The sequence below is a fragment of the Mytilus trossulus genome, chromosome 5 (assembly GCF_036588685.1).
Source record: "Mytilus trossulus isolate FHL-02 chromosome 5, PNRI_Mtr1.1.1.hap1, whole genome shotgun sequence".
NCBI classification, from domain to species: Eukaryota; Metazoa; Mollusca; class Bivalvia; order Mytilida; family Mytilidae; genus Mytilus; species Mytilus trossulus.
In genome coordinates, this window is record NC_086377.1 from 49467715 (window position 1) to 49492104 (window position 24390).

At 31.0% G+C, this 24390-nt stretch overlaps 1 protein-coding gene across 1 annotated transcript; it reads left to right on the top strand.

The window, feature by feature from the left end:
• The first annotated feature begins 8115 nt into the window (after positions 1-8115).
• Positions 8116-13656, top strand: LOC134718038 (fibrinogen C domain-containing protein 1-like). The gene is made up of 5 exons (XM_063580539.1): positions 8116-8333; positions 8768-8889; positions 10851-10947; positions 12349-12555; positions 13403-13656. The coding sequence occupies exons 1-5, from the start codon at positions 8129-8131 to the stop codon at positions 13654-13656; spliced, it is 885 nt and encodes a 294-aa protein (XP_063436609.1). The 5' UTR covers positions 8116-8128.
• Positions 13657-24390: the final 10734 nt, after the last annotated feature.

Sequence of the window (24390 nt, forward strand, 5' to 3'; positions counted from 1 at the left end):
GACTTTTGACTAGAAAACTCTTGTCAATTCGTTATATTGCTTAGATACATTTATATACTTAAAAGACATTTGACTATGATATTCTGTCAATTCGCTATATCACTAAACTACATTTATATACTATAAAGACATTTGACTAGAAAACTCTTGTCAATTCGTTATATTGCTAAGATACATTTATATACTTAAAAGACAATTGACTATGATATTCTGTCAATTCGCTATATCACTAAAATACATTTATATACTATAAAGACATTTGACTAGAAAACTCTTGTCAATTCGTTATATTGCTAAGATACATTTATATACTTTAAAGACATTTGGCTAGAAAACTCTGTCAATTCGCTATATCACTAAAATACATTTATATACTATAAAGACTTTTGACTAGAAAACTCTTGTCAATTCGTTATATTGCTAAGATACATTTATATACTTAAAAGACATTTGACTATGATATTCTGTCAATTCGCTATATCACTAAACTACATTTATATACTATAAAGACATTTGACTAGAAAACTCTTGTCAATTCGTTATATTGCTAAGATACATTTATATACTTAAAAGACATTTGACTATGATATTCTGTCAATTCGCTATATCACTAAACTACATTTATATACCTTAAAGACATTTGACTAGAAAACTCTTGTCCATTCGTTATATTGCTTAGATACATTTATATACTTAAAAGACAATTGACTATGATATTCTGTCAATTCGCTATATCACTAAAATACATTTATATACTATAAAGACATTTGACTAGAAAACTCTTGTCAATTCGTTATATTGCTAAGATACATTTATATACTTTAAAGACATTTGGCTGGAAAACTCTGTCAATTCGCTATATCACTAAAATACATTTATATACTATAAAGACTTTTGACTAGAAAACTCTTGTCAATTCGTTATATTGCTAAGATACATTTATATACTTAAAAGACATTTGACTATGATATTCTGTCAATACGCTATATCACTAAACTACATTTATATACTATAAAGACATTTGACTAGAAAACTCTTGTCAATTCGTTATATTGCTAAGATACATTTATATACTTAAAAGACATTTGACTATGATATTCTGTCAATTCGCTATATCACTAAACTACATTTATATACCTTAAAGACATTTGACTAGAAAACTCTTGTCAATTCGTTATATTGCTTAGATACATTTATATACTTAAAAGACAATTGACTATGATATTCTGTCAATTCGCTATATCACTAAAATACATTTATATACTATAAAGACATTTGACTAGAAAACTCTTGTCAATTCGTTATATTGCTAAAATACATTTATAAACTTTAAAGACATTTGACTAGAAAACTCTGTCAATTCGTTATATTGCTAAGATACATTAATTTATCATATACTTGTATAAAATTTTACTAAAATTTTACAGTTTAATAATATTTGAAAATATCAAAAGGCTATGAAAGGATTACTAGGTTTATTGACCAGATTCTTAAGAATTTCCATAGCGGGCTGATAAAGGTACCTTAATTGACTGCTTCCGGTATGTTATCACATGCCTTTCCGTTAATTTCCGTGACGTTTATCACATGCAACTTCGTGCATTTCCGGAAATTTGATTGAAAACGACAACAGAACGCGGGAAACGGCAAGTGATAAGACTTTTCTAAAAATAGTTGAGGAGCAAAAATGAATTAAGTTAAACTTGTTTTAAAAGACATAAATGAGTTGACAATATTATTGACGAACATGACAAAACAAATAAAATGCTTGTTATATCAATAAAACAATTAAAGACGTTAAGAATTTGTTTTGGTTGTCTGTAAATATTTTCTGAAAGTGCAAAGAGAAACAAAATTGATTTTAATAGTTTTTGTCTGTATATCTTCTGCTGAAGTATATGATAAAAAGATAATTACATGTCATTTTCATATCAGACCCTTTATCGGCCCTCGTTCATGATATCAGCCCTCGAGCCTGCGTCGTCGTTAACTTTTACAAAAATCTTCTCCTCTGAAACTACTGGGCCAAATAAAACCAAACTCGGCCACAATCATCATTGGGGTATCTAGTTTAAAAAATGTGTCCGTTGGTCCGGCCAACCAACCAAGACGGCTGCCATGGTTAAAAATAGAACATAGGGGTAAAATGCAAATGTAATGAGTAATTGGAAAATTCTTCATAAAGAGATAATTTTTCTATGGATTCCGAGTCATTTTGGAATCCATGGAAACACGGTTGAAGAGCAGGAAGTAAAACATGCCATGGAGGACCTTTACTCTAACTGTGATATTCCATTTACCGATTTTAGATCAAATATAAATATTAGAGAATATGTTTGTTATATATGGAAAAATTAAAGGAGTTAAAAAGATGATAATAAAGCTAAATTAGATAAGCCTTTTAATAATTTTATGTACAGAAAAGATCAGTGTGCTATTTTAAGATGCTGTATTGGTCCTACTAGAAGACCACACGAGTATCTTTTAAAAATGAAGATGAACCACAATGTATACCTTGCAATTGTAAGTAATGTATTGACTTTCTAATATTTTGAATGAAGTATTTCAATGTCAATATAATATAAAACGTATGATTTATTTATTAGAGTCCCAATTACAATAAGAAGGACTATACATTTAAAACTTTGCAAATGTGTTTTTTATGTTAAAATGAACATAATTAGATAAATAGTGAAAACAAATGAAGGGTTTTCCACATCAATTTTCAAAGTTATTGGAAGGAAGTTATTGCCGGTTTATTTAAAGTTAAAATTGGCATCTCATCATAAATTCCTACATACTGATGCGATAAATAAATTGTATCTTCATATTATTGAGTGAAGTAAGGGATATAATGTGCTACTTCCGACGAAATAAATTTCAATTCCGGTCTCATATGATAGCTTCTTTTACACTGTTTGGAAAAATATATAGTTTCTATATAGTTTCACTTCCGGTTTATTGAAATTCACTTCTGTCTGGAGTGATAAGTTTATGTTTTAAAATTTCAAAATATAAAGAATCCGAATACTTTTTCATGAAAAAAATGCAAAAAATGGCTACTTCCGTTTTTTTCAAGGTCACTTTAGGTTAACATTTTCCAAGGTCGTATGGCATCCAACCTTTTGGAAAAAGTTCAAGTGGCTTTATTATGAACCAAGTGGAAAAATAAATCAATATTAACAATATACTTAGACATTTCAGGGGCAGTAACTCATATAAAATGTAATTAGATTGTTTCAGACTAAATTTAACCTATCTTTTTTGCAATAAAACAAACAGTTTGCTTATATATATTCAAATAGAAAAAAATCTTGATATTCAAAGTTTTCAATCAAGACAAATGTTATGTAAATTTCGCATAAGTGCCCACCAATTACGAATAGAAAAAGAGCGACATAAGAACAAACCTATATAAAGGTCACAGAGGACTTGTAATTTTTGTTCTCATAATGATATTGAAGATGAGTTTCATTTTTAAATTAACTGTCCATTGTATAATCAATGTTGGGAATCACTGTTTGCACAAGCTCATGAACACTGTCAAAATTTTAATAACTTAGACTGCAAATCAAAATTTTTATGGTTAATGACCACTGAAGATCAACATGTTAAGCATTTTTCTTATCCAGAGTTTTGAATTGAGATCCACAATTTCTGTTAATGGCTGAATCTCTTTTAGTTTATCCATATATTTTAAATTCAAAAATTAAATTTAAGTGCACATTTCTCTATGTGTATGCATATTTCTTCTATTAATATATAAATGCTTATATATGCATTAACAAACTGCATTCAACCTCTAAGGTGCTTATCATATTCTTGCAATTGTCAAAAAATATAATTATATATATAAATATCTAGTAATTGGTTGCTGTGTGTACATGGGAGAAAAATACCCTTATATCTAATCAGTTGGGCTGCATTTCATTTTTATGCAACTCAACTATCTGTTTAAAGGGGAATAATCCTTACAGAAATTGATTGTCTCCCACATTACTTACTATTCCATGTGCATGCAATAACTGTTCAGTGTTCTATTGTCATGTATTTCATTTTATCATTTCATTGTTATAACAAATCATTGTATTTAATTTTAAACCCGCAAGGGTCCATGATTGGAGTAATAAAGTATTCTTATTCTTATTCTTTTTCTTATATACCTGTAAAAGTGTTGGAGAAAATGCCCAAAAAAGGAAGTTACATTGTGAATTTGACCTTGACCTGATTTTCTAAGTTCAACCCAAGGGGCCTCATATCAAAATATTTAAGGGTTATACGGTTGACAGTTTATGAGTTAAAAAGTATACAGAACAAATTTATTTGGTAAAGGTTAATAACTCATTTCAAATTTTATCGAATGGCTTCGATCCAAATGAGCCAAAAATAACTATTTAGAAAATGAATGTTGTTGATATCTTGTTTTTTGTTACAAATGACATGCTCACACTTGATAAACAGTGAGAAGGGAGATAATTCTTACAGCACAAATTGTTCGGCTTAGCAGGTTGAAAATTAAAAGTGCATACACTGCACGATACAATATAAGAAATTTCTAAGCGACACATAGCGAATTAAATATTTATCACAAGAACAGAATTTGGTGGAAGCAATTTTTTTTTAATTGAGAACAATGAAGTTCTTTCCAACTGTAAAGAAATATAGGAAGATGTGGTATGAGTGCCAATGAGACAACTCTCCATCCAAATAACAATTTAAAAATTAAACCATTATAGTTTAAAGTACGGCCTTCAACACGGAGTCTTGGCTCACACCGAACAACAAGCTATAAAGGGCCCAAAAATTACTAGTGTAAAACCATTCAAACGGGAAAACCAACGGTCTAATCTATATAAACAAAACGAGAAACGAGAAACACGTATATATTACATAAACAAACGACAACTACTGTACATCAGATTTCTGACTTAGGACAGGTGCAAACATTTGCAGCGGGATTAAACGTTTTAATGGGCCCAAACCCTCTCCCTTTTTCTGAAACAATAGCATAACATCACAACATAGAAAAACATACGATAAAATATCAATTGGCAGATTTAACTCAATCAAAAAACGTATGATTACAGTTTTGATATGAAACCATTAAAGTTCGGTTTTAAATGTTCTATGTGATGTCAAATGATCGCTAGTTCTAAAACATACGGTTTCTATACATTTTTCTTCTAAATAAGTGGGATCATTTGCTACTTCCGGTTTAAAAATGTCACTTCAGGTTTTTTGATAGTTTGTTGACACTAAAACCAAAAGAATTTGGTTCAGTATACTTTAACATTACAAAAGTACAAACAAAAGCTACTTCCAGTGACCACAAGGTCACTTCCGGTTGGATTTCCATGGTCAAGTTGCTTGCAACCTAATACAAAAAGTTCAATGGCTTTATCATGTATAATTATGAATTGTAAGCAAAAGACAAAATCTAGAACGTCGAATATACCTATAACAATGACCCCACTTTCAAGGTCACAAAGCAATGACCTCAAATAATAAAATTAGAGGCTCTTAAGAGCTCACCTTGGTCTATGTGCATATTAAACAAAGGAAACAGATCGATTTATGAAAACGGAAAATTTTCCTGAAAATTACAAAATCAGGGGCAGCAACCGAACAATCGATTGTCCGATTTATCTGAAAATTTCAGAGCAGATAGATCTTGACTCGATAAACAATTTTACCCCCATTTCTGATTTGCTCTAAATGCTTTGGTTTCAGAGTTATAAGTCAAAATATACATTTTACGCCTATGTTCTTTTTTTAGCCATAGCGGCCAACTTGGTTGGTTTTGGCGGATCACCAGACACAATTGTGTAACCAGATACCCGAATGATGATTGTGGCCAAGTTTTATTAAATTTGGCCAAGTAGTTTCAGAAGAGTTTTGTCAAAGTTAACGACGATGGATGATGTCTTACAACTGTCTCACCATTTTCTACTTTTGAAAATGCCTGTACCAAGTCAGGAATATGACAGTTGTTGTCCATTCGTTTGATGTGTTTTGCCATTTGATTAGGGACTTTCCGTTTTGAATTTTCCTTGGAGTTCAGTATTTTTGTGATTTTATGTTTACTACTTTAGCTTGATATAACACCAGTTTTAACTTACCAAGTACAAACTATTCTTTATTCGTTCCGTTGGAAGATACAGTCAAATATAGTTTGATTTTGTTAATTGTTTTATATTTACTCCTTTTTTTATTTACCTTCGAGTTTGGTATTTTTGTAAATACTTGGTTTGTTTATGCAAAGAAGAAAAATAAATCAGTGTGTCATTACAAGATACCTAAATGCTACAAAATAACGAACGGATATCTTATGAGAAATTGATTGATCAATTTTATTCACTTTATTATTGATATTCTAAATATACTGCGATCACAGAGATATGTCTCGCCTTTTTGTAATTTTGTTGATGCAAATGTTAAAATTAAAAAGTAATACTGTAACATCTTACATAAGTTATTCAAATATTCAAAGTAAATAAACCATGACTGAGGTACATGGCTAAAATATCTCCATGTAAATGAGCTGTGCTAATGTTAATACAACTGCATGCCAAATATTATAGACTTAGTAAAAGTCGTTCAGCAATCTCATAAATTGATCTTACAGAACGCCAAGTTGTTTGGTAGTTTGGTAGACTGCTGTCAAGTTTAAGAATTTAATTATTGGGTATTTTGACTGAATTAAAATAGTCAATCTCAGTTGTATATTGATCTTACTGAATCCAGTGTTGTTTTATTGTTAGGCATATTGCTGTCAAATTTAAGACTTGCATTTATCAAGGTAAAACAGCTAGAATTTTCAGTTCGGACTAAATTCAGATAGCCATGTTTAAAAAAAAAAATCAAATCAGCTAGTATTTTCATCAAGATATACAGCTATCTCCGTTTTATATTTCTCTTACAAAATATCAGGTGATTTGGTTTATTTCTGTCAAATTTAAATATTTAAAATATAGGTATCTATCTGAGTACCCCTTGAACTGACCTTATCACTAAAACATGTTTATAACAAAGCAAACTGTTCAATGTCAATAGACCATGACTAAGGGGGTCGAGCTAAATAGTCTCCATGGAAATGAGACATGCCAATGATTATACAACTGCATACCAAATATCATTGACTTACCACTAGTGGTTCATCATAATGTTGACCTAATCATAACTAATACATTGTTAAATACGCCGCCGCTGACACCCGCATACATATGTCTAGCTTTTGACTCCGTCTGTAAAAATTAGTATGTCAACAATAATAAGATATTTTTTTTGTAAAACGCTCCTCCTGGCCATTAAATTGTCTCTTTATTAAGGACATTGGTAGTATTCTAAAATATTAATTCTTACTCTTAATGTGATATCAATCGATAATAATTTGTGTTAGAACATTACTGTCTATAACTTTCGTTTCATGTTTTTTAATTCTAATGCATTTTTTTTATTAAACGCACCTCCTGGCCATCAAATTGTCACTTTGTAATAAAAATGGTATTGTTCTTAAATATGAAATCTAACTATTAATGTGTTATCAATTGATTTACATTTTTTAAACATTTGTATCTTGAATATCACAGATATGTAAGTGAATTGGTTTAAAAGAATAGTTTAATATTGACAAAAATCCTATTGTTTTTAAAGAATAAGTTTCGATCTTATAAATACATATCAGTTTGTTCAAGCGATATACAAGTGTAGCGATTGGCGTCAAATCGATGTAAAACAAAAAAACTCAAGGACAAACTTATCTGATGCCCCTTCAACACACCACTAGAAGATAAATAAACAATTAAATGGATGTGATCAACCATCTATGTAAATAAACTGAGTTTAAATTTAAATTACCACTTAATATTAATGGAATTAGTTATTATGTATAAAGAGGTTGATATTTGTTAACAAACAGTTGAAACAAGTAGTTTTAATTGCAAAACATATACAATTAAATATACAGTGTCTAAACAACGGTGGTGTTATCAACAGTTCATCAACGACGAGTTGTAAGTTGTAAAATACATAAAAGATGTCCCTCCTTACAAAGACTTACGATTTACTTATTACCTTAGTTCTTTGCGCTTTTGTGTTGACAGCTGATACGTTTACAGAGTATTTTGGGATGAAAATTAAGGATACCTTACATGTTAGATTATTCACAGGTGTGTCGGAAGTGCAATGTTCGTATTCATGCTTCGCAAACGAAGGCTGTTGTGCTTCGGGTTATAACAAAGTTTTGATGGAGTGCAGAATGGACCTATCTTATAACTGTTGTCCTCCAAATGAAACAAATCTACACTGGAATACTCTGTACAGAGATAATTTTCGTACGTATATATGCAAATGAATTAATTATATATAGTATTTTTCGTTTCTTTTTGTTCATAAAAGATTATACCGTTGTTTGTTTCTGTTTCAAATGTTTAACACTAGTCTAGTAATTTTGGGGATTTTTGATACGTTAGGAATCATAAATCGGATGCGCCGTGTAGCAAAAGTACTATAGTCTCTTGACATGAGGACACTTCAAATAACAATGAACATATACCCTGTATACATAATATTTCAGTGGCATTCAAGTTTGTTTAACCTTTATCTCAGTCGGTGTATTACAGGACCTACCTATTGTATTCTTTTTTTTTATTCGTTCTAGTAAACAAATTGCCACTGTATTTTAAGCAGGCAACAATCAATCACCTAGTGTGGATAATTTTCTCATTGCAACCGTACCCCTATCTCCTTATCTTAATATATGTTTCAGCTCCACCAAAAGATTGCGGTGACATAAAAGGTTTAAGTGGAGTGTACACCATCAACCCTGATAGAGATAGATGTGGTTTTAGTGTCTACTGTGACATGACTACTGATGGCGGAGGTTGGACAGTAAGTACATTGACCTTTTCAACATGTAAAGAATCATGGGTTATTTCATTCAAAATCAAAATAACGTCACGTCATTGGTAACATTTCAATTGTTTATGACATTTTAACCAATCAAGACCTTTCGGTTTACACTTTTATATTACCCAGAATGCATTATATTCTAAAACGTCTAATGTGTACATATTCGGTATCTGGGGTTTATAGAAATTGTCACCTTATATTTTTCTATCGACCGTCAGTAAAATCATTACTGAAGTTACAACTTCCATTTGGCTTTGCAGTCAAATCCGATGACATCTGAAGAGAGCATCATGCTATGTTTGTTTTGAAACCTTATCTGCACCACGTCAGGAATACGACAATTGTTTTCTTTTCGATTGACATGTTTCAGCTGTTGATTTTGTCATTTGATTTTGTTTTTTGTTTTTGGAGCTTTTCGTAATGAATTTTCCTTAGATTGCATTTGATGGAAACAGTTCAAGCGTATTAGGAGCAATTTATATGGTTGAAGTTATATTGGCATTTTTACAAATATTGCCAAACAGATCGAATGATCTTTTAATATTTAGTTTTTTTATAGTTATTTAAAGTATGTTATATCATAGTGAATAATCATCTATATAGGACAACAAAACATTTGACAATATGTAACGTTTCTTTCAATAATAATAAGTTCATTTAATTGAAAGACCGAATATGACTTCAGAATTTATTGTGAGTCTGTCCTCCGCTGTTCCGATAAAGATAAGTTACTTGATTTATAAATTGCTAGTTGCAAAAAGTTTCAAATATTTAATGCATGTTCAGAACTAAATCAAATAAACATAATAGGTGTGTCTTGTAATATAAGCTGTTTGGGATGATGCGAGAGTATGGAGTAGGTCTGGGAAGAGCAGATTTCTGCATAAAATTTTCCAGTTCATCTGATTAAAGATTTTTAACACTTTTTAAATCTTCTTTAAAGTGTCTACTTTAGTCGATTCAATAAGAATGTTTGAAAGATAAAAACTGATTTAGACATTAAAGGCGTTCAAATTTAAGCTTGAATGTGAAAAATCCCCCAAATATGCCATAATAAGTCACTTTTCAGATGGTATTTGTCAAAATGAAAGGAGCCGCAAACGTGTTAACTTTCAACCTTTATGTATATTATGTATTACAAGAACAACTTACATTTAAATATATAGACTGAAAACAAATCCGTGCACTTACATTTAAAACAAAATGTGTTTAACTCAATGCTTAAATTGTGAAGATTTTAGTAATTTAGCATGACTTAATGAGGCTTCTACCCGATTTATGTTCATTGTATTGTTAAAATAACAGCCCATATTAATGTAGCAGAAGTATTCCAATAATTGGCTAAAAGTTTACCTTCTAACCATTTGTAAAGTGCTATATTTTGGGACCAAAAAATAGTCTTAATGGACGTACTCCTTTAAAATGGTGGTTTATTGTATAGGGACATAAATTTAGCCTTGCACAGGCCATATACCGACCCAACAGGAGTTGTAATAATTCTTAACGTGCATAGTTTGTGGCACTCTCCTTCTACAGGAGACATCGGATTTAACGTCCCCAAAATTGACCGTACATTTTAAACGGATGTCCCAGTTTTGAGAGGGTTTTACTACCAGACGGAGTAAGACGATATGGGCATCATAGTTATAATTCTCATTCATCCTTTGGGGTATTTAATTCGCTAGAGGGACCTCATCCAAAAGGTTTATAATGTTCTATGTTTTCTTTGATCGACATTGCAAGTGTAGTCTCCAATTGATAATTCTAAGAAAACCATAGCTATTATTTGATAACATCTTTATTCTTTATAAATAGTATGTCTATTCTTTAGTGTAGGGCTATATCTTATTCGATGGCCTTTTTCTGTGGAATGGTAGATTACTCCATATTCAGTCACTCAACCAAGCCCTCATTTACATGTATCCTTGTTGTCATTTCAGGTATTCCAGAATAGAATAAATGGTAACGTAGACTTTTATAGAATATGGGAGGAGTTTGAATTAGGATTTGGTGACATTGAGACTGAATTCTGGCTAGGTATACAATTATCTGGAAAATGATCTACACACTTTGTCGTACGAATAAACTTTATTTTGTAATTTAAGACATGATATAACATGATAAATTAACGATCAATAATCAACTGAAGAGAGGCCGAAGCTATCAAATAAATATCTGCAGTCAGAAAATTGAAACATGTTAAAACAAACAACAGGGATACTGCCATAGATAAACTCAACAGTAAAAAAAAATAAGTTCAAAGACAAACACAAGAATACCATAACACGTTATTAAGATAATTATATGATAAACAACGTCAGTACCAAGCATCTTGTATTCTTCCGATGAATTGTTTTAGGAAACTTGAGAGGTTCTTTGAATACCCTTGCTTTATGAACTTCAAACTCAAACACTAATGACGCTTTACAAATTCTGAACTGCAGCGTCAAGCACATGAATACCGAATTAGTTTGAAAATGTGTATACGAAATGCAGAAATTGATATATTGCTACAAAGATGGGGAAATTGATAATTTCAAAATCAACCGGTCTCGTTTGTCATATATCCTGGTATATCCGTGTCTGTTGTTTCTTCTGTTTCTATTATCTGGGGAATATATAACAATGGATCCAAATCAGAAAAGTTCATCAATATATCTGAATGTGAAATTAAATGATCTGGCTTCTTTGGTATATTGTAAAGCTGATTGATTGGGTCAGTTCCACGAAGAGTGTGGTAAAATTACTTTTATTTGCCCCAAAACTTCTCTTTCCATAGTTAAAAAAGATGTCGGGAAAAGTTCTTTTTCGACATCTTTTTCCATTTCAAAGTGTTGGTTCTAGAAATGACAAAGCAATGACAGTTAGGATTGATACAACCGTTTGTTAGTTTAGAGTGTTTTAACTGACAAATGATGTTGCTACTGATTTTAACTGTCCTCCAAGTTTTCAAAAGTCTATGGTACATAATCATGTCAAAATATTGTTTTTGTAACTGTAAGGTTATTCGTTCAATAAAGTTGGCGACATTTGCAAATAATATTCTAGATAATCGTTTAAGGTCTTGACTAAACATGCCATAAAATGCGCGAAATCAACATTTACGTCCAGAACAAAAGTGTGTTTCTCTATGCTCCAGCTTGCTATGATTGAAGATGTTAATAAATCCAACAGATACAGAAAAGGATTCATTATCCATTTGGTCGAAAAGTGATTTTCTAACCGCCCATTAAATAATTGCAAAGTGGAAAGTCTGGTTGGCTTTGACAGATATTTTAATTTGTTGTCACAACTATTCAGAACGTATAAGTGCAATTGTTTCTATCGAATACAAATGCTCTTTCTGGTAACAGGTAATATTTCCAGCGTTCACACAAGTCACCGTTTGTTTGAAGTATTCTGTATACCGTTGTTTTTGGTATCTTTTTTATGTTTTAGGAAATGCAAAAGTGCATCAACTTACATCCAGCAATGCATACACCCTTAGGGTTGTTTTAGAAGATTTTGATAACGAGACACGTTATGCAGAATACCAATCCTTTGTCATAGGGAGTGCGCCATCTAAATACGCAATAACTGTCAGTGGTTATAGTGGCGACGCAGGTAAATATGCAATATCAATCAGTGATTATAGTGGCGATGCAGGTAAATACGCAATAACTTGCAGTGGTTGTAGTGGCGACGCAGGTGAATACGCAATATATGTCATTGGTAATTCTAGTTTCAACAATATTTTGTTCAAATAAATTGAATTGGATTGGGCAACAGGCATAGCCTAGGTAACATTGCAATATCAGTCAGAGGTTTTAGGGGCGACGCCGGTAAATATGCAATGTCTGACAGAGGTAATAGTGGCGACGTAAGTAAAAATGCATTATGTGTCAGTGGTTGAAGTGGCGACGTTGGCAAAATGCAATATATTTCAGTGGATATAGTGGGTACGCAGGTTAATACCAATATATGTCAGTGGGTAAAGTGGCGACGCAGGTAAACATACAATATCTGTCAGTGGTTATGGTAGCGACGCAGGTAAATACTAAATATATGTCAGTGGTTTTAGTGGCGACGCAGGTAAATACTAAATATCTGTCAGTGGTTATAGTGGCGACGCAGGTAAATACTTAATATCTGTCAGTGGTTATAGTGGCGACGCAGGTAAATACTTAATATCTGTCAGTGGTTATAATGGTGACGCAGATAAACATGCAATATATGTCAGTGGTTATAGCGGCGACGCAGGTAAATATGCAACAACTTGCAATGGTTATAGTGGTGACTTAGGTTAATATGCAATAACTGTCAGTGGTAATAGTGGCGACACAGGTAAATACGAAATATCTGTCAGTGGTTATAGTGGCGACACAGGTAAATACGAAATATCTGTCAGTGGTTATAGTTGCGACGCAGGTAAATATGTAATATCCGTGGTCTCTAAAAATAGGTTTCACTGAATACCATTGTAATTGACAATATGTTTTAATCTTGTTTATAGGAGACAGTCTTTCTTACTCAAATGGTATGAAATTTACAACTTCAGATCAGAAAAACAACCCCTACACTGGGTACGGAAACTGTGCTGCATATTTCCATGGTGCTTGGTGGCATAAGACTTGTCACCATAGCAATCTGAATGGCGGATATTTGGCAGGAGATCACGCATCTTTCGCAGATGGAATGAATTGGTACACATGGCGGGGTTTGCAATACTCTTACAAGTCGATCAGAATGATGATACGAAGACAGTAGGCCGTATATTTAAAGACTTTTATGCTGGTTGAAAAGCGAACAACAATCGTTAATGATGAGATTGATTTAAAAAACAAACTTTTAATCATAATGAAGCAGTACAATTGAACATTCAGATAATTAGTATGATTTTACAATTATTATTTATATTTATATTATTTATCAAATATAACGTCCTTACTTTGCTTTGTAAAAAAAAAACAATGCTATTATTGCCTTGAAATATGTTTGACACATGCGCACGTTCTTTCTGTTTTCATACCGTTTATTAATTTTTTTTCCGAATCAAATATATCCATTTTAGCTGCTTACATATAATTCTATATAAAATGTTGTTCAAACAATATAAACATATTCTACTATTTGTTTTTAAATTAATCAAATATGAAAGGTGCATACTTCATCGGGAGTAGTATCAGCAAAACATTGTTCAAAGTAATTTTTGCACGCTTCGGCCCAAAACAAATATCGTACTTGTCTCATTAGTATAGAATTAATTTGTTCATGTCATACGTTAAACTCATTTAAACGTTGGTAGGCATTTTATTCGACCATAGTTAAAATACCACGCTGGTTAACGGTATAAAATATCGGCAACAAAAATGCCTTCCATGAATTAATTATCATTATATGAAGCACGTTTCTTAATTAAATAAAATTAGAACATGCAAATGATAATTGATATAATCATAAATATATTCGTTATAAATTCCAAGGCTTACAATTGTTTAAAAACAATGTTTCAAAACGTGCGATTCGTAGGCAAGACTTGTCGGTGACGCTCTTATAAAAAAAACATTAAAAAGGTGAAACAAAATACGATGTTGAAGAACATTTTTGATCCCAGCGTTTGTATTATTAGAGTTGCCGATATAAAAAAAAGTCCGATAAACTGGTTAAAAAAATCAAATAGATTTTATGGTCGTAAAAAAATCAAAAAAATAATATGAAACTTCATTATGTAGATTACGTGCACTCCAAGTGCTTTTTCGGGTTTATTTTCATCGTGAACTTTCGAACACGGACATTTGAAAGCCATGGATGTAAGAATACTTGCATACATATGTAGCTACATAAATGAGAAGGACATTCAACTGGAGGCTCTAGTTTTAGCCTATATCGATCCATGTTAATTTTCATCAATGGACACTTTTTTTATTGGTGGAGGAAGTCGGAGTGCACGGATTATACGTCTATTGATACGTAGATCACAAATTCAATCAACTATAACTTGGAATAAAGATTGCTTTTCTAAATATCAATTAAAATGCATCCGAAATTTATTTATACAAAGCTATATGAAAACTACAAGAACATGATTATATCCCTTTCTGAATATTATTATTCTCAATGTTTTTCAATCAAAGAATGAAATAAGTGAACGTTTTCATAAGAACATTTGTTCCTTGATAACCCATTTTTTTTATTATTAAAAATGTAAAAAAAATAACTAAACATAATCGTAATACATGATTACAATTCAATAGACATACCCTAAATATGGAAATGGCAGACAATTTCACAGCAAAATATCATCCTCTAGTAGGAAAAACACATATATCTATCTGTGTACAATACTGTCGTACCAGTACCTTTATTAATTAAGATATAAAATATATCTTTCATAGTATAAATATTTCTCACTAATGCCTACTATCAAATGACACAATATACTTCAAATTCAAATTATTACCAAATTTTGAAATCATATTTGCATTTGAAAAACTTTAGATATATTATAAATTTATTTACATGTAAATATCATATATTTTTTCTTTTGGTATTTTTACAATTTTATATAAAACAGTCATATTCAAAATCGTTATAAATATTTACAAATTACAATTCCAATCTTCACTTTTTTGTTGTTCACAACTTTACCGGTCAAGAAGTTACAAATAAGAGAAAAAAACATAAAATGTAGTGAAAATGTTTTGCCTGTACACTAATTACTAGAATGAAGTAAATAATATTTGAAATACCCTTAAATAATATTAAGACAAAAAATTATTAAACTGTATCATCTGACGAACTAAATTATAATCCTGGTACCTTTGATAAATATGATTTGATAACAAAATATAAATGCTAATATAATTTTTTTTATTCTTTTAAAAAAAAAATTTAATTTAAAATTTCAATGTATTTACTGAACTCTATACAAGGAGAGATATAGACAATAACTGTTAAGTGTCTTTAAATATCAGCTGTATTTGTACAAGGCTAGGAAACAAGGTGTATGCGAGCTTTTAGCGAGCTACTACACCTGTTTCGAGCCGAGTACAAATACAACTGATATTTAAAGACAGTAAACAGTTATTGTCTTTATCCTGCAATTAATTCTGTATATTATTTGTGTTTTGAAAGACACAAAAACTAACATGATCTAACATGTTTAGCATTTATTTTCGATTTGTAATCCCTTGGGGCCCGCGTAGTAATATCAAAATCACACATTACGCTGAAGACGGGTTCGCAAAAAAAAAGAATCTCGAATGGTCAACAATAAAACACAAATACATTTAAGAATAGACTAGATAAATACTGGAAGAACCAAACAGATGTACGGAGACTATAAATCACCAATCACCGGAAGTGGAGAAGATTTAGAGAAGAGGAACTTTAGTTCCTGTATCAGTAAAAGAACCTAAGTAAACCTATGTAATAATACATCGCCCAAGGTGAATAATTATCTATTTTAACATAACTGATCATAACTAATTTCAACAGTAAAAAAAAATAACAAAACATTGTCAAGTTTGAAACAGAAGTGTACGAGTTGTCCTACGCTTCAGACTAGACATTCACTTAACATGCATGCTGAAATTGACATGGTTGATTTTGTAACACAATCATACACAATGACACATTCAAGTTTTGGAATCGACAATTGTCATCATCACTGGAATGCAACTGGAATACACATCCTGAGGTCACCGTGACAGGTTCAAACAATACTCAGTCCGGCAGTGGGCGGAACTTTAAAGCGATATCTGTATAGTATACAGATACAGCATAGCGATATCTGTAGGGCTGTATCTGTATAGTAGGACACCCAATTGCAGGATAAAACTCTATACAAAGAGAGATAACTCAAAAATATTTAAGGTAATTTTTGACATGTTACACTAATAAATAGAAAATAGATGAAGGAGAAGGAGAAGTCGGAGTTAGAAAGGTATGTATTCTTAAAATTTGATTACATTTTCATTTTTTTTTAATCTAACATCAGTTACACCTTGGTTTGAAAGTTATTCACTAATTTCTTAACGATAAGGTCACCTTAATTATTGACTTCTGACTTTACAACTGTTCAAACTATTGTGAGAAGAGGCAGACATATGAAAGTCTGTAAAAGTTATCATTGTCAGCAAATTTTTTGATTAACTGTTGTTGGAATTTTCAACCTTCAAATGTCCTGATCTTATTTTTGAAACTTTGTGCCAGCAATACTTTTAAGTTGTATGTGAATCACAAAGGCAGATTTCTTTAAATATGTTTTCATCTGTTTGTTTAATAACAATGAATCATGGCCAACTGTCATTTTGTCAACAGGGCACTGAGTCATCACATTTTTTTCTTTTTTTTTATGTACTAAAGGTGACTAAGAAGGTTGGTTTTACAAATGAAAATAAAGGTTCGTAATTCTTGTCACCCCACCTCTGAATGCCTACTAATAGCTTGACATGACCAGCCAATTGGTCGGACTGGGTCCAGCCGATCTCCCGTTTGGGTGATATCGGAGCCAAAGCAGCTTATTGAACTATAATCTAATCCGTCCTGATATGTTCTGAACTAAATTACTCGGATTACAACCCTCTTCTGCTAGGATCTCGGCAACCACTTGAAGAGACATCGCTATCCGGTTCAATGGTAATCCAGAAACTCGTTTCCGTTGATTTGTTTTGGAATTCCAGACACATTTTCTTGGCGTGAGTACATTTACAGTCTGCATATAAGTTAAAAGAAAGGAGGCTAAGGAGCAAGCAATACAGTGTGCTGTTGTGAATTTCTCCCCCGCAATTGTTTTTTGAAGAAATATATTTTTAATGTCTGATATCTGAAATGATAAAAAAATATCACCCCCCCCCCCAAAAAAAAAAAACCCCAACTTTTTCTAACCACCTTTTCCCCAAAAAAAAATCTTTAACTCAAATAACAGTCTTTTGATACCAAAGATTACCCATTTAAATGTATCAAAAATGTCTTAAAATAGAAAATGACATACATAATCATGGCTAAAATTAATATTTCTTAGGGTAGATAGGGTGTCTTCCTACATCTTAAATTTGGAAATACAAGAAATCAAAGTTTAGATCTTTAATAAAATGTGCAAATATTAAGAGTAGTAGATAATTCAGGTGTCAGAACTTTCATTTCAATATAGACAATGACATGTTTTATCATATTTATGGTTGTATTTAAAAAAAAAACAGAGAACTTTTGTTTGATTAAATTTTTTCCAACTTTGACACTTAAGGGGAGGTGACTCAAATTCAAGGGCAGATAACTCAAATTAAGGTTATTTTACAATAGAATGTATCAGAATTTACCTATTTTATAACGAAGCAGGAAAACGGGTCCGGCGACCCAACTATTTTTTCTTAACTGAAAGCATTATATTAAAGCTATCTTTTCATATGCTTTATGGCAGAAAATTAGATTTCCCATGCATAATCTATACAAAATCTGTCAATTTTGAACAGTGTGTAGCTTGGAAATAAGGCCGGTGACCCATTATTGTGATTATTTTTTATAAAAAAAAAGCATTATATAAACTACATTTTGGCAAATTATTAAAAACATCTACGGATTATGATTTAGACACCTCATCTACCTTTATCAGTATTTAAAAAAATATTAACTGCTAAACATAAATTTAAAGCTAATCACCTCAAGACAATGCGCAACATTTCTGTAAACGTTATTGAAAAGGACTGATGGGAGGTATTCCTAACTTATCATTGTGCCTAAAAGTAATTGTTCATTAACTAGGAAACGCTTGTTCCCCCCTTTTTGGCCCCTAATTCCTAAATGGTTTGAGCCATACCCCCCCCCCCCCCCCCCCCCCCCCCGAGCTAATCATAATCAGTCGTTTGTGGTATGGTCATTGTGGTATATCAGCAAGATTCATACACCGTTCAGCAAGTTATTGTCTTGAAACTAGAAACTAGATTAGTGGGAACCTTGTTGTTCCCTTATTTCAAAACTTTTAGGACAACAATCCCAACCTTTCTTTTGTAGTAATAAAACTGGTGTTTCAATACATAGATTTCTATTTACTTAAGTTATTGTCCGGAAACCAAATGTCTTCGGACGACGCTTACAACGACGACGACTTGATACAAATATACGACCGCAAATGTTTTTTGTTGCGGTCGTATAAAAAGTATTTTAATTTAATAAGATATTGTATTTGTTAAATTCATAATCTGGCTTTCAAATTGACTTATTTTTTAGAAAGAAATTGGTAGTATTCTAAAATTTGAATTTTACATGTATTTATATTTATTTATACATATGTACCTTTAATATTAAAAAGACAGAAACTATGGTTATCCAAAAAACCACTAGAAAAATTCGCCCTTTAATAAAACGTTAATATTACATGCTACAAAATGTAACTCAATTAGAATGTGTAGGTTACTTAATTAAATGTAATGGTAATCTCAAACATAGACTGCAAGAGCTGACAAAGAAGGCCATGAAAGATTTATTTTTCCTGAGCAAATAGTTATCAAAAGTACCAGGATTGTAATTTTATACGCCAGACGCACGTTTCGTCTACATAAGACTCATCAGTGACGCTCAGATCAAAATAGTTAAAAAGACAGCCTCTATTGTCTCTTTATCTTTTTAAGTGTCAATAACTCTCTTTAAAACATTGGGCAACATAAAAAAGAAGATTTGGTATTATTGCCAAAGAGACAACTCTCCACAAAAGACCAAATGACAAAAAAAGGTCACAGTACGGCCTTCAATAATGGACAAAGCCTAAACCGCATAGTCATATTTTGCCCCTAAGTGACAATGTAAAACAATTCAAACGAGACAACTAGCTGCCTAATTTATGTTAAAAGAAAATGAACGAAAACAAAAATGAAACAACAAACGACAGACACTGAATAACAGGCTCCTGACTTCCAACTTTGAAAAATCCTTTTTTGATTATTTCCATGCGTACCATAGGGAAAAGCATATAGCTGCAAAAGAAAGTGTGCCATTGACTATCCTAACTTTATTGATAATAAATTAATTCCTCATAGATATGAGGATAAAACACCTTTTGAAAAATCCATTTATCATTTTGTAAATACCTTCTTGGGACAAATAAAACCTTATAAAATATCGGAGTGAGTTTAAAGCTACGTAGTTAAAGAAATTATTAAAACACAATCTAGTGTATACTTTGCTAGATTGAATATTAATTATTTAAACCCATTATCAAAATGGACCTTTGAACTTTCAAAATCCCTAGATTTACTAAGTGTATATTCTTGGCAGAAATATGCGAAAACTGTCTCACTAAACAATAACCTCCAAGACAAAGCGGCCAATTGAAATAATAGAACAGATGTAAGTCATGTAAAATCAGAAATTAAAAATGAAGTAAATGACTATTATAAAGATTTGACTAAAATTTATATAGAACAAAATGGCAGAATTAACTGCTATTTCTGTACAAAAAAATTTAACCCTCACTTGAAACAAAGTTTTTACTTATTGTTTAATGATTTTATTAACAGGAATATTTTTACATAACTTCGTTAAAGTAACCATGGTCTTGAAATGGAAAATAATCGTTACATTAAAATTCCTCGAGAGCAAAGACTGTGTAAAACCTGCAAAGTCATCTAAGATGAATTTGGTTTTTTTCTCAATTGCAAGCTGAAGGTGGACGAGAATATCAGACACAGTTTATATAATGATATACAATTACAGGATGAAAATTTTATTCATATACAATGTACCTGGTAATGAAAAATTATTTCATATATTTTACCTCACTTTCTTTAGGCATATCAGAATGTATACTAGTCAACAAAAGAAACGATTTACGACTTTGAATAAAATTTATCAAAAAGTATTAAATATAAAACAAAACGAGATACACTATTTTAAAAAGCTTTCATTTGCAATGTATGCAAATGTGATAATGAAAATCTAAACTTTGCGGAAAGTACCTAAATCAGTGTGAACGATCATAGGGTGCAAATTAGTTTTGCGGAAATTTGAATAAAAAATCGACACATAATTTTCTAAGTAAAATTTCAAATTTGTTGAAAAATATTCAATATGCTAATCACGTTATTTTTATGTTGTAACTAATGGGTTGAAATATTGTTCTTTTTCAAATTTTTGGGAAAAAAAGTGTTTTTTGAAATCTTAAAAAATGCAAAAAAAAAATATTGTATTTTCGTTTGAAATCTTTGCTTCTGAAATGAAAACAAGACACAGTAAATTTTGCAACCTTTCGGATTAGTTTTAAGATTGTTACCGCTTTTTGAATATCACTTTACACATACTGTCTATGGTAAATCAGTTGATAATGTATACATTTTAACGATTATTCGTGGGGCCGAACTTTGATTAACAAATAAACGAAGAAACTGTATGATTTTTAAAAACAAATTGATGTCTTTACCATCAAATGAGAGTTTGTCATCATTCGTTGGAACTTCTGTAATTAAAATTGTCCTTTTATGTAAATTTTGTAAAAAAAAAATCGCCCAAAAAACGTCACGAAAGTCAAATAAATATTTCTTTTTTAAACGGATATATATTTCCATAATGATTAAGTATTACCACCTTCAATATTGGTCCTATAAACGGAAACTTTATCTTTAATTTGAAAAAAGTCTTGTATCGTTTCTTATGTTGACTAGTATATTTGCTTCTTTATTTAAAGGTCATTATATCTGAGTACAGAGGCCCTATTGTAATATGAATATTGAATTGTGTTATATAATAAATTTATCACTTATGTTTTGTGCGATTAACTTATGTATCTTATTTTGTTGTACGTGTATTGCCACAAAAATTGTAAATATTTAATTAGAAATAAGTATTTTAATTCTGATTATATATTATGTTTATTTAAAGTCTACTGATTTTTAGAAAGAAATGGTAGTATTCTAAAATAGGGATTCTACATATGTGATATCAATCGATTTATATATTTTTTTTAAACATCTGTATCTTTAAATATTCATTTTAAGTATTTTACTCCTAATACAATATTAGTGTTATTTAGCGCATCTCCTGGCCATCAAATCGTCTCTTTAAAAAAAATCAATTAATGTGTAAACCATTTATTTATGTTTAATAAGGCATTTCTACATTGCATATCATTGATTTGTTAGTGACTTTGCTTTAAAGCATTTTTAACATTTGTTCACGCAATATAAAGCAATGTGCATTAAATCGGCAAAAACAAACATTTATCAAAGGACAAACACATTGTATCGTCACTAAAAGATAAAAAAAAAATATACACAATTAAACGGATGTGATCTAGCATATCTGTAAATTAATTGATTTTTAAATGTAATTACCACTTCATATTAATGGAATTATTTATTCTGTATGAAAGGGTTTGATATTTGTTAACAAACGGTTGAAATAAGAACTTTAAATAACGAAAAAAATATTATTGAATCTTCAGTGTCTAAGCATACGATAATTGCAATTGTAGCGAAAACTATAAATCCCCAGTGTGGTGGTATCAACCAACTACGATCTGTTCGATGTGAAATACAATGACCTTAGCCCTTTGCACCTATGGTATGACAACTGATACTTTTGGAGAGTATTTTGGTATGAAAATCAGGAATAACTCACATGTTAAATTATGAACTGATTTGTCAGAATTGCAGTGCGTGTATTCATGCTTCGCCAACGAAGGCTGCTGTACTTCGTGTTACAACAAAGCTTTAATGGAGTGTTCCATAGACACATCTTATAATTGTTGTCCTCCAAATGAAACTGACAAACACTGGATTATTCTGTACAGAGATAATTTTCGTACATAAATATACAAATGAATTAATCAAACATAGTGTTTCTCGATTGATATTTTGATAAACATAATACCGTTTTTTTAATATTTTTCAATTATTTTTAGTTAGGACTCTTTCAAGCTTTCTGTTAGTAGTGAGGTCCTATTTTGAGCTATTCACATCATGTTTTTGATGTATAATCGTCTCATTGGCACTCATACCACATCTTCTTATTTATGGTTTTAATTGTTTGTCACCAGACGCACGATGCGTTTAGTGTACAGAAAACTCACCAGTCACGCTTATCCACTTTTCCTAGGTTTTGCAAAATACAGCTAAGATATCTTCTTCAAAGAAGTATTTCAAAACTAAATGAAATGGTTGATAATTTTCACATTGCAACCATACCCCATCTTTATATATGTTTCAGCTACACCAAGAGATTGCAGGGACATAAGAGTTTAAGTGGAGTGTACACCATCAACCCTCACAGAAATAGTTGTGGTTTTAGTGTATACTGCGATATGACTTCAGATGGCGGAGGCTGAATACCCAGACGATATCAAATGAATATTCAAACGATATCAAATAAATATTCAAACGATATCAAATGAATATTAAAACGATGTCAAATGAATATTCAAACGATATCAAATGAATATTCAAACAATAAAAAATAAATTTTAAACGATACCAAATGAATATTCGAACAATACCAAATGAATATTCAAACGAATTCAAATGATTATGCAAAACGAGATCAAATGAATATTCAAGTTATTAAAGGTACCAGGATTATAATTTAGTAAACTTTTTCAAATGAATATTCAAACAATATCAAATAAATACTTAAACGATATCAAATGAATATTCAAACTCATTCGTCGATATATACAACTATCGATAATAGTCCATATAGAGGTGGACGATACCAAATTAGTATTCAAACTGATCAGTCGATATATACAAACGATCGATAATCTTCTATAGAGAGGCTGGATATACCAAATGAGTATTCAAACAATTACAAATGAATATTCAAACGATATCAAATGATTGCTTGTTGGTTGCTCAACGTCCAGTGGCAATATTTTATGCATATTCATGACGAGAACAAGTTCACAATGAATAAAAATGTAGATTGATACAATAAAGGCCATCTGGGACGATGGTCGGGGAAATTTGGATTGCCACTGGAAAATGAGGGTATATTGGATAGGGACAGAAAATTTGCCATCCAACAGGCCACCCACGGGCCCCTCAAGGAGTTTATGCAAGGGTTCTTAAAGTACAAGGAGCTTTGCACTCTCATCACACGAGGCATCGGATTTACCGTCCCCGTCTGACCGGACGTGAAAATACGTGAAAATAATAAGTGGATATATACAAACAATCGATAATTTTCTATAGAGTGGCTGAAGATACAAAATGAATATTCGAACAATTTCAAATGAATATTCTTACAATATCAAATGAATACTCAACGATATCAAATTAGAACTCAAACGATATCAAATTAATATTCAAACAATACCAAATAAATTTTCAAACGATACCAAATGAATATTCGAACAAAACCAAATGAATATTCAACGATACAAAATGAATATTCGAACAATTACAAATGAATATTCTTACAATATCAAATGAGATCTCAAACGATATCAAATAAATATTCAAACAATACCAAATGAATTTTCAAACGATACCAAATGAATATTCGAACAAAACCAAA

Excerpts from the sequence above, each read along its gene's own strand:
- LOC134718038 (XM_063580539.1), top strand. The coding sequence starts at position 8,129 with ATGAAAATTAAGGATACCTTACATGTTAGATTATTCACAGGTGTGTCG. Across the intron at positions 8,890-10,850 it reads CTGATGGCGGAGGTTGGACA|GTATTCCAGAATAGAATAAA; the intron begins GTAAGTACATTG and ends TTGTCATTTCAG. Across the intron at positions 10,948-12,348 it reads TGAGACTGAATTCTGGCTAG|GAAATGCAAAAGTGCATCAA; the intron begins GTATACAATTAT and ends TTTATGTTTTAG.